Below are 11664 nucleotides of genomic sequence, written 5' to 3'. Positions count from 1 at the left end.
GGTCGAGAGTTTATATAGGAAAAAAACCATTTTGATATTAAAATGCGCGGATCTAGGATGTCAGGACCTCGGCGATTACCTAGTATATAGTCAACCTTATTTCTATAGTCTAGTCACTCTTTACCTAGCTATTAATAATATAGTTAACGCTTCTTCTAAAACCCTAGTTCCTTTTAGTAGTAGCACCTATAACTATAACTGCCTATTGCTTAGTACGACATCCTAACTGTCTCGCTAACATAAAACGACATTATCTCTATCTACCCTGTAGCTCAGAGTTGACCCTAACGTCACATCTAGGATGCTAGGATGTTAGGATATCTCTACTTTTTTAGGTCACCCTTAAAGGCCGGAAAAAGCATAACAGACTTAGTAAATACAATCTTCGCAAACGGGGTTACCTGTATTATTAGAGTATAATGTAGAAATAGCGTTTCCCTCTATATCCCACACTTCCTTTCGTAATACAGGAAGGTCATACCTTTAACTCCCGCACTAAACCACCTCCTTATGGGATTTCCTTTGTTTCGGTTTTGCTAGTATTGCTTATCCGACTGGCACGTCGCGAGGTTATAAGGCCAGTTTCAGGATCAATCACAGCCCTTCCCATCTTGGAGGCCTGGACGAGGCTCGGGTTCTCTCTCTGTATCCTGGCAAAATTCTCCTCGGCATCCCATGTCCAGGGGCTGTCGCAGGCAAAGACGAGATCCATTTCCTCGAGTGTGCGTTGATTAGACTCGGGGTAGAATGCCCAAACGACAATGATACAGAAGACGTTTATGCCGCCAAAAATGTATAGCGTCTTTTCATTCAGGCGTTCAAAAATGGTAGGTAGGAGTAGTACGCACCAACCGTTTCCGATTGACCAACCAACCACACCCCATGCATTTCCCTTGGCGCGGACTTGGAGGGGGAAGATCTCGGCAGGGTACAGCCACGGGACGGTTAGCCAGGTTGCACCGAAAACGGCAGTGTACAAGAACACAAAAAATGTAGATGCACCACCGACTCCGGCCTTGTTACCTGGGTCGGCGTTGAGAGTCGCTCGGGCCAGACCGCCAGCTAGGAACATGCACACAGCTTGTGCGCCAGCTCCCCACCAAAGCGTCCAGCGGCGACCAATGCGATCAAGAGTGAAGACGCAGATGAGGGTAGCAAACTAAAAGTCGTAGATTAGTCATAAGCTGTATCAAGAGTCGCATGTTTCTTGGGAGGAAAGGGGAGAAATTTACCATATATGTAATGTTGTTCAATCCACTGACCCAGAGGCGATCTGCAGCTCCAATGCCGGCAATTGTAAATATCGTGGGCCCATAGATGGTAATACCTAGTCAACGTTAGCATAGCATCCCGTTTACGAATCGTAAAACCTAGTATCATAACAAGTATAATATGAAGGACTACCTGCGATGCCGACCCATTCCTGTAGAATTTGAAGCCAAATGACGAGCTGGACGCGGCGCGCTGTGTGCAATTTGCCAGAGCCGATGCCAAAGAACATGGCAAAGTAACTCTGCTGCTTTGCCGTATTATCCTCCATATTTCGGACATTGATGATGTCCTGTAGCTCGGCATCCGCTGCCTCACGCTCCTCGCCCTCAGATCCGCGAAGGCGTCTCAAGATGTAACGCGCTTCATCCTCACGCCCCATGCGGACAAGCCATCGTGGAGACTCAGGCATGAACCAGACGGCGGCAAATAGGACAATGAGGGGGACTATCTGAAAGGCAATTGGAAAGCGCCAAATGAAGGAGGAGTATTGGTTGGGCATCTTAGAGGTGCCGCTTCTGGGGGTCAGCACAAAGCTACATGTCAATCAGCATGGTATGAAAACAAGCTTCACTTACAACTGCAGCCAGTAGGCCACTACGACACCGAAAATGTTCAATGTAAACTCTATAGCCACAAATTGGCCACGCGAAGTATGTGCAGCCGTCTCAGTGGCCCAGACCTAGCAATGGAAAGTTAGTAAGGGGTTGGTGTTGGTGTCGGTAATCCTCGAAGCATGTGCTCCAAAACAGATCTTTCTACTTACGGGTGTAACAGCATTTAGGATACCGGTTCCGATACCATTCAAGACACGGGCTGCCATGCATATTAGTTGGTAGGTCAAGGTACTGGAATATAGAGGCAACACTTACCAACAATCATCCAGTCTGAGCTCTGGGCAGCGGACTGAAAGGCAGCAGTCGCAATAGACCACAGGCAAGCCCATCCTATGGCAGTTGTCCGTCCATATTTATCTCCAGCCCAACCACCTAAGAGGCATCCAAACAGAGTTCCGGGGAGGTAGTAGCATGCGTTGATGCCTCCCTGGAGCAAGGTGTCGTCAATGTGGACAATCCCTGCTTCTTCATCCCAGTGGCCAAATCCCATAAGCTCGACGTAGTCTCGTGAGGTGTTGACGCCGCCCATCAAGCCTTGATCATAGCCAAAGAAGAAGATGGAGATACCAGCCACAAGGCAAACTGTGTTGAGAAGGGCTCTCTTTTCTAGCTTATGGGCGACATTGTATTTGCCCAGCCGCCCCTTAAGCTCGCTCATGATAGACGTTGGTGCTCCACAAGAGATTCAAACGTGTAAAAGAAATATAGGCAGTCCCTGCTGTAATATGATAAGAGATGCCGGGTGCCATTTATGTATCAAGAGACAGGAATTGCGGAGGGTTTATCGTAGGGGAGCATACCTGTAATATAGTAAATCAGCAATGGGGAGAAAACTGAACACACAGTAGCGGACCCGCAGAGCTCGGCATCATCTTCTCCGTTGGATTGAAGTGGGGAATCCTTATTTGCATTGCAAGGCAAGAAGACGCTTGACGTCGTTCAGGGCTTGATAGACATCTTAGGATGGGAATGTCTTTGGCCGTCGGCTTTACCCGGCGCTGGAATTTATGACTCGGCAATCTAGGGAGAGGCGGGGCAGGCATGCATGGGAAGAATAGAGAAGGATGGTGTTATGTCCTCCTTGAAACATCGACCATCTAGCCATTTCGTGGGCTAGGATAACTCTACGAGGCTAGGTATTGGTCAACTCCACATCCCAGAGTAATCCACAGGAAGATGCAATCGCTTGTGCTTGCATGGACATAGTAGCATCTGGAAAGGGAAAACGCATGCGCTCCGGCGTTGCTATCAGAATTTTATGGGAGATCATCATCTTACGGCATCCCCAGTCTACATGTTCTCCTTATACTTGGCGTCCTAACTCATATGCAGTTTCCATCTTCTGTCTGTTGATACCATTATTCCTGTTTCTCCCTGTTATTTCACAGGCCCGGAAAAAACCATTCTGTGGAAACTTCGAAGATGTTGCAGCCTAGAACATCAATGTACTATCATTACTCCGCACGCGGGTGGAGGTGCAAGTATCCGGGGAGCATAACCCCGGCCAGCATTCCCCACTGTCGCCAGTCACATGTACTCTTTAGCCTCCTCCACTTCTGGCCTCTCCACGGGGTGTTTTCAAGCTAACTGCCGAGGAAAATATCATTGGTGCGCTTACAACTTACTGGATGGAGGCGTGTCCCACGAAATGAACTATCCGTACCTATTCTCATTATGGGCAAGGTAGGCAACGGGGGCAAAGAGTGTATATGTGACCACTGATAATGGCAAATGTGTCACGAAACTTGAGCTCACGCCTATGTTGCTGAGCCCTGGCATCGCAGACACACAAGTGGCATTCAAGCATAGGACGATTAGTTTACGGAGATGTAACAGAGAACCATTTCAGTACTGACAACTTGTGCCGTATTTTCTCGTGGTTTTCCGTTTATTGGACCACATCATTTACATGTAGTAAAGAGGGTCCACTGGAACCCCTCTTGGTTTCCCCTTGGCACGGTCAGCAATAGAGACGATCGAGATAAGGGGTTGCCTTGACGTGTGTGATAACTCGTGGGCGGTTTAGCTCAGCTAAGAGACCATAGTTGTGGGGTAATAAATCAAATATTCGCTTAACACCGCCGGGTAATTGAACGGCACTAACTAGTAACACCGTCGGGCATTTAAACCCAAACTGGAAGCGGAAATCACTTGTAGTCACTTCACGCGTAGCAGTATAATCCCTCTTTAAAAACTAGAATCAGATGGTGGGAGATCTATTAGGGTCAAGATATCCAAGTATAGGAATTTATAGGCATAGGTGCCCTTGTGCCTTCTGTGAAGTTTCACTTTGCTTAGTCACAAGTCATGCCTAGCCTACTAAATTCACCCAGAATCAATTGAATAGTGATCTTACAAGTTAGCTACAATTTACCCAACGAAGATTGGCATCTAGTCACCTACGGTGTCTTCGAAAAGCACCGTGATCTGAACACGGTTTTGGCACCCAAATTGCATGTCTAAGCAGCCAGGGGCTGTTGCCACACACATCTGTAAATAGCCTTATAAACTGAATTCCTTTCCTTTTGAAAACAACCAACTGGACATACACATATTGACCCAGGACGTATACGTAGGCAGAGACGTAGGCAGAGACCACTATTTGCGTCTACGGGCCATCGTGCGTTGTCGCCCATTGGAAGCACATGGTGAGTTGTCAAGGGTAGGCTGCTGTGAAAAGAGTGACGAGGGTAGCAAAGACATAATTACCATGATAAACATGTTTTCTCGAAAAGAAAATGGTTATGTAGCCCCCCCCTCTTTTTTTTTTGGATGGTTTCTTTACCCCAAAAACCATGAAATGAGGGTATGTAGTAATATTACTCGTTTTGTCTGGCTTCTCGGAAATATTAAGGAAAGATAACGCCATGACCCCCGCGACAAGAAGAAAGATACGAGCGACGAGTCACGGGCCTTGGCGGCGACGGCTTCCTCATTCTAAGCGGGGTTTCTTCCCCAATTTTTTCGTTCTTTTTTTCCAAGCTTCAACTTTTTGGCATGAAAGAAAGAGGCCGTGCCCATGAAAATCTTCAACGACTGCCGACCTGCTTTACTCCCATATATCGTATCCCTGGCCTCGCTGCACAAGGTTTGCTTCACAATTATAAGCAAACGCCCTTGGTTTATCGACACACCCTACGACGAGACGATCCATCCTTTGCACCGCGCTCAGTTGCGAATGTGCATGGTTTGGGTAAAACGATAAGGCATCACAAGCAGGCGACTTCAAGTCTTTGCGCCTAGCTTACTTGGGGACGAAGAAAGACTTTAGCCAAAATTTTATCATCCTCTTTTCACGTGAGTATAATACCGTATGTTGCGCACCGGCAGAGTTTACCCCTCTATGCAAGGACCCCTCAAACTGATGTAAAGTTATTCCTAGAAGAGACACAATACTGCATGAATAAACTCGTTATTCTACCGGCCACCGACCGATTCGAAAATGAACACCGTTCCTGAATCCGCTGACCCGCAGGGCTCGTCGAGCGCTGACGTCTCCCGCTTTCAAGAGCGTTCGTCCGCCAAGCTATCCGGCATTGGGGCGACGACTACTCCTGCGTCAGAGCCTGATGAGAATGCCGTTGTCGATCGAGGAATCCACATCCTCGAGTCCAAGTCGGTCCACTGGTACTCGTACCTGACGACAGCTGACTTTTGGCTTGTCCTTGCTCTCGGCCAGGTGCTCGCTCTATGCATCACTGCGACCAACACATTTTCCCAGCTCCTCTCCAACGCCGGCACCAGTATCCCCGCCTTCCAAACCATATTCAACTACGTTCTACTGGCCATCATTTACACTGTCATCTTTCTGGTACGCGAAGGCCCGCGCGCATGGGGCTCTACGGCCTGGAGCCACGGCTGGCAATACATCATCATGTCCTTCCTTGACGTCGAGGGCAACTACTTCACCGTCCTGGCCTACCGCTACACAAACATCCTGTCAGCCCAGCTTATTAACTTTTGGGCCATTGTCGTCGTTGTCATTGTATCCTTCCTCTTTCTCAAGGTCCGTTACCGCATCTTCCAGATCATTGGCATCGTCGTTTGTTGCGGCGGCATGGGTATCCTCATCGCCTCCGATCAGATCACGGGCGGTAGCTCTACTGGTCCCGCCATGGTCAAGGGCGACATGTTTGCTCTCGTCGGCGCCACCTGCTATGGGTTGAGCAACACGTTCGAGGAATGGCTCGTGTCACGCGCTCCCATGTACCATGTCCTCTCCTTCATGGGCATATTTGGCGTCATAATAAATGGTGTCCAGGCCGCTATCTTTGATCGCAGTGCCTTTGAGGGTGCCACCTGGAACAGCGACGTTGCCGGCTGGCTGGTTGGTTATACCCTCTGTCTCTGCTTTTTTTACTCTGTCGTCCCTCTGGTCCTGCGCATGGCAAGTGCCGGCTTTTACAACATCTCGCTCCTCACCGCCAACTTCTGGGGCGTCATTGTCGGCATCCACGTCTTTGACTACAGCATTCACTTCATGTACCCCATTGCCTTTGTCTGCATCATCTTCGGCCTTTCTGCCTACTTCATAACTGGAAGCACACTGGGCGAGAGCAAGAAACCTTGGCTCGGTGAGAACCAGGAGAATGGGTTTGCTGGCCTTGGTACTGCCAAACTCAAGGCCTTGAATGCTGCGCGCAGTGCCCAAGCCGAGGCTGAAACTGGGGTCAGGCAGAATTTCTGAAATCATTTTTCAGTCTACGTTGCAATGTTGGCTTTATTATTGCTTTATTGTGCGGGAAGCAATTTGCATTTATGAGTTATCAAATATACAGCATACATTATGTAACGAATGACATGATGAATCGTATTTACTACTACTGCAATGCGTTTCCCCAAATCTCCAAACTTGCCCGTACAATCAACGCAAACATATATACTTTCAAGAGGCGTTACTGTCGGTAGAGGTTGATGAAGGGGTGTAAACGGCAGCCCAGATGACATAAAATACAACGCTTTGCCCAATGAAGCGCCTGTCGCGAGCCCATAACATTAATAGAGAACAAACAGAACATTGGTCCTCAAAAATAGAAGTCCATAACCCCAACCCAAATAAAAAGTATATATAAGTAAAATAATTTACTTCTTAGTGCGCATCGCCCATTCGCGCTCCGTGAGCAACTTTTTGTCTTCAGTAAACCCAGATGCCGTATCCAGCACTTCTATGAAAGACTTGTCGCCTACGAGAAACTTCTCACGTAGCCCCTCTACCGGATGTATCCGGTCACAGGATAAGCGCTGCATGGCGTCTTCTTCTGTATCAGGAGCATCGGGCCACAGGATACGCCGGGCCTCCTCGTCCGTTAGTGGGGGCTCATCGGTATACTTGTCGTGGACAACTGCCGACTGAGTCTTGTCTCGATCATCGTCCGAAAGGGATGTAGAATCAGATCGAGGGAGCAGAGTGTTCTGACGAGGCGTTGAGTCAGACGAGTCGAGAATAGCGTCGGTCGCATTGGAGAATGGTACTGGTTGCGGTCGGCGTGGAGAGGCGGAATAAGAAGTGGCGGCAGCGGCGGCGGCATCGGTGAATTTTCTAGACGACACCGATCGTAGTCGGATCTCGCGCCAGATGGACTCAGTAATGGACGGCGCAGGTGTGCCATCAACACTGCCATCATCTTCGAACTCTGACTCGTCATCACTGTCGTCGTCGTCATCGTCCTCGTCCTCTCCCAACGACACAAAATCACCATCGGCACTCCTTGTAATCCGGGACTTTATTTGCTCTGACTCGATCTTGAGAACCTTTTCTTCTGCGTTGCTGGTGCTCCTGGGAACAATGGGGTGATGAGGCAATTCTGTAGAGGAAAGCCGGATACGGCCAGCACGCAGTATGTTGCGCATGAGGTACAACTCGTGCGTTTTGTACGTGCCATACCAAACGCGGTTAATGACAGCAGCTGAGCGCAGGTCGTTGAAGTCGTCAATACAGCCAAGAATCTGGAGACGAATGTGCTCGGGAAACTCGGTAGCAACGCCATGGTGCTTCCTATCGTTGACTGCCATGCGCTCTGGGCCCAAGTCCTGTGGCTCAGCCGCGAGGTGCTTCGACAGCGCCCAACCGTGGCTCTTACCGCTCACATCATGGAGCGTGAGTCCCGACACGCTGTTATATATGTCGTTGATGGCCAATCGGAACGCAGGACCGGGATCGCAGACGCCGCCCCGGTGAATGGGTGATAAAGGGCTGGGTATTCTTCTCAAGGCTTCGACGAGCTGGGCCAGACTTCGAGATGGCTGCCGATCAGTATCAGGATGATGAGTCAACACATTTTGTCGCAGTACCTGGGACAAAAGATTGAGCTCATTGTATATGAGCATCATCCAGCCCAGGTTGCCGGCGTCACACCAATGGCTACCTTTTGGACATCTGGGCGTAGTACTCAAAGTCGACGGCAATGGAATAGATGGCGTGACCAGCGCGTTGATCGCACGGTTATTGCCGCGAAGATCTGACGGGGCGATAGGCTGAACCTCATCGGCCGGGTTCCTCGAAGGAAGCGGAAGGTACTCTTGTATGGCACTTATACAGCACATATAGACCTGCGCCATCTTTGCACAGCGCACGGCCCATATCTTGTTCTTTATGGCCTGCGGCCATGGTTTTCGTTGAAGGTCGGCCTCATCCACCAGATTCAGTATGGCACTCTTAGTCATGCGTGAGAAGAGTGTTCGTAGACCAAAGGCGAAACTGATGGCTACCATGCCATCGGCCATGTCGTCAGCGCCATTACACATCCAATGCGGCAACCATTCAGTCTCGACGATGCGCTCCAGCGGCAACGTGCACTTGTACCGGATGCTGCACTCAGAAATAGCGACAAATTGCTCAAATGAGATGTCACGTGGTACCTTTTCAGTCTGCATGTGCGCAGCGTAAAGCAAAATTTCGAACGACCGCAGATGGTTGAGCTCGAGCTGCGGCATGCGGTACACTTTAGCCTCAGACCCGTCGCGGCACGTATACCGCGTTGGTGGCGGTGGCAGATGGACATTGACGTCGTCATCATCATGCACATACAGATATTCAGGATTAGTGGAAGAAAACATGCGGGCAAAGATGGGCGACGTTTCAGCAAGCGTGTGTGACGACACACGGAAACGCAGCACGGGCTCGTTGGTACCAGCATCGTGTTGGTGGTTGGCAAATTCGAGGATCGAGTCCCCGTGAGGTGCAATGTCAGTCTCTTCTATCTTCCTTTCCGGGGATATTCCCGCTTCGGCCGACTGGACAAGACTTCTGATGTCTACCAGCTCCTGCTTTGCCTTCTCATAGTTGCGGAATCGTATCTCGTAGCGGGGAAACTGGATCAGGCTCAGGAGTTAGCCATGCGGTAGAACTTAGGTCAGATAAAACTTCAGTATATGGTTTACTTACAAACTGAGGATCAGCCGATATGACCCTGGTGACACTTGCGTTGCGCATCCGGTGCACTGCTTCTCTTCGGAAACGGCGGCTGTTGAAGAGAGCCTCGACCATCTCGAGTGTGGCATCCTGTTCAAACTTGCGATACGTCTCAGACAAGCTCGTCCTGAACCACTCAACCAGGTGCTCGATGTGGAGCTTCCATTCGCGCATGGCGCTGAGCCACGGCTCATTATGGTGTACTCTGCGGCCCCTGGCGCTTGTCACGGCTGTCGCAACTTCTGTGAGGCTCCGGTTGCTGAAGGAGCTCCTTTGGTCGTACAGGCCGTTGGGCGACTCAAGCGACGAACCACGACGCAGTAGCGGGTCAACTAGTTGATGCGGTGAGGACGCTTGACGGGCTGGCGGCGCCAGCTCCTCATGAAGGATGGCATGGCAAAGAGTGTTGGCACGCTCCTTGTGCTTGCCATAGAGCTCGTAGGCTGCATCGACATCCTTCGGTCCGCTTGGTCCAGAGCGCAGGCGGTTAACAATCTCACGCAGCTGGCGGTGATGGCTTTCAGAGCCCTGGTGGATAATGGCGCTACTGGTATCGGATCTGGGACTTAACAAGTCGTGCGAATCTGATTCGTTGAGGCGCTGAATGTCAATTCTGGTCAGTACCCCGCCTTCCGTGTGTGCGTCTCATTCCTTCGGGATCAGTGAAACATACGTTTGTCCAACTTTTCCCCTCCTTTGAAAGACCGCTATGCTTCCGTCCTATGATGGGTATTCGCCACTTTTTGCCACCGCTGCCATGGTTAGCCGAGGCGCCACCCTCGCTGGGTTGTCGATGCAACATGTCAGGCAGGATGGAGCGCGGTGACAGCAGATCGACCGGTGTAGGTGCCACAGCGGGGGATGCAGACTTGCGCATGAATGCTGGATGTATGTTTCGGCCTGGAGGTGATGTGAAGTCGTATGAGTGGAGATTTATAAATGCGGATTCGGGAGGTTGTTGTGACTTGTGAGTGGCTCGTTGATGTCGGCCGTATAATCAAATGTCGTAGTGCGCGTATTCGGATCGCAGCATTGTCGTCAGGTTTCACTCATATAGTCGGTTTGCTACCCCCGTCCCCTTTTACCATTCGCTGTGCTGTCGTCACTCTTCCTCCCCCAAGTAGGCAAATTGAGGTGCGCGCGCAGCGGCGCTGGTAGCGGGAGCGGGGGGAGAAGCAAGGAGAAACGGGGTCTCGGAGGTATGGGGCTATGAAAAAAATGGTGCGAATCCCGGCTGCGTCGGTTTCCTCAGGTTAGATCAAACCCAGTCTCAGATGTCGGTCGTATCGTGGTGTTGTAGGTGTGCGGTATCCTGGTGTACGGTCGTTTTTTTGTTTTCTTTCCGGGGGGGGGGGGGGGGGGGCAAGTGCTTGACCTCGTGACCGGCCTAGTTGTTCTGCAAGGCATCAAACAGGTGCTGAGACTGAGATGGATGGTATTCCTATCGACAGAGGAAGAGGGGCGAGAGCAGGGCTGACGCTGACGACGGAGCTGGTAGAGGCGGGGGACTAGACGCGCTCACGCAGCACATACAGGATGCACACGAGAGCGACAGAGAGATTGGGTATATACTGTTATGTAGTGATACTAGTATACGTCGTGTGGTTCGTCGAGCAGCTGATGTGTTGTGGACGTTATTTCATGAGAAAGTAATCACGTGCATGCGATTATCCAAAAGAAAAATAACAAAGAAACGAGCGGCGGCGACTGAAGACTTGGGGTCCGGGGGGGGGGGGGGGGGTTGGTTGAAGAAGATGGGGGCTAGAATGTGGAGAGAGAACCGGTGTGTGGGCTCTTTCTGCTCCTCTTGGTGGCACTGGTTGACCGGTCGGGTCCTTCTGGACTCTTGGCCCTGCTTCTCGCGTGGATTAGCCGCATGTGGTACGTCTTTGTCAGGACCTGGGGCAGCGGGGGGAGAGGGGAGAGAGAATGGGGTCCGCACTCCTCATCCTTTTCTCTTCTCTTTTCTCTTCCAAGCTCGCGGAACTAGGCTACTCCGTGTAGCCCATTGGGTATATATTGCTTGTAGGCAATGATCGCGCGGTCAGTGTCCCCATCCGTCCTGCTTTCTCTACCCTTTTCACCCGTGTGCCAACACAAACGTGATCTACCGGTCACAATCAGCCAAGTTGGATATGAAGATAGCAGAGTAGTTTGATAACGAAGTATCAACATCCACTAAGGCGGGGCCTGATGGATAAGCCCCATACTTTGTCTGAAATTTTATATATATTCTTTTTTTATGGTTTTCTCATTATTTGCTTTTCCTCTACAATAGTACAATAATCATCAAATACCGCTGCCATGCTGCAGTGCAGCCGCTACCTTCCTCCCTCCCCCTCCCAATCATACTAGAAATGATAAGGT

At 50.4% G+C, this 11664-nt stretch overlaps 3 protein-coding genes across 3 annotated transcripts; 1 reads left to right on the top strand and 2 right to left on the bottom strand.

Moving 5' to 3' along the window:
* Positions 1-508: 508 nt before the first annotated feature.
* GMORB2_7232 (Sugar (and other) transporter) lies at positions 509-2544 on the bottom strand (the record flags this gene model as incomplete). The annotated part of the gene is made up of 6 exons (XM_035469197.1): positions 509-1159; positions 1233-1327; positions 1405-1805; positions 1848-1951; positions 2036-2085; positions 2142-2544. 6 exons carry the CDS (start codon positions 2542-2544, stop codon positions 509-511), a joined length of 1704 nt encoding a protein of 567 aa, XP_035321577.1.
* Positions 2545-5328: 2784 nt separating this feature from the next.
* Positions 5329-6573, top strand: GMORB2_7231 (solute carrier family 35, member F1/2; the record flags this gene model as incomplete). The annotated part of the gene is made up of 1 exon (XM_035469196.1): positions 5329-6573. One exon carries the CDS (start codon positions 5329-5331, stop codon positions 6571-6573), a length of 1245 nt encoding a protein of 414 aa, XP_035321576.1.
* A 395-nt stretch (positions 6574-6968) lies between these two features.
* Positions 6969-9924, bottom strand: GMORB2_7230 (uncharacterized protein; the record flags this gene model as incomplete). The annotated part of the gene is made up of 2 exons (XM_035469195.1): positions 6969-9197; positions 9271-9924. Coding segments are annotated over 2 exons (2883 nt in total), but the record flags the coding sequence as incomplete, so codon positions are not given.
* Between the last annotated feature and the right edge of the window lie 1740 nt (positions 9925-11664).

Source organism: Geosmithia morbida (assembly GCF_012550715.1).
Source record: "Geosmithia morbida isolate 1262 chromosome Unknown scaffold_7, whole genome shotgun sequence".
Taxonomy (NCBI): Eukaryota; Fungi; Ascomycota; class Sordariomycetes; order Hypocreales; family Bionectriaceae; genus Geosmithia; species Geosmithia morbida.
The sequence above is the reverse complement of the archived record's forward strand: the minus strand, read 5'-3'. Positions and strand labels throughout refer to the sequence as shown.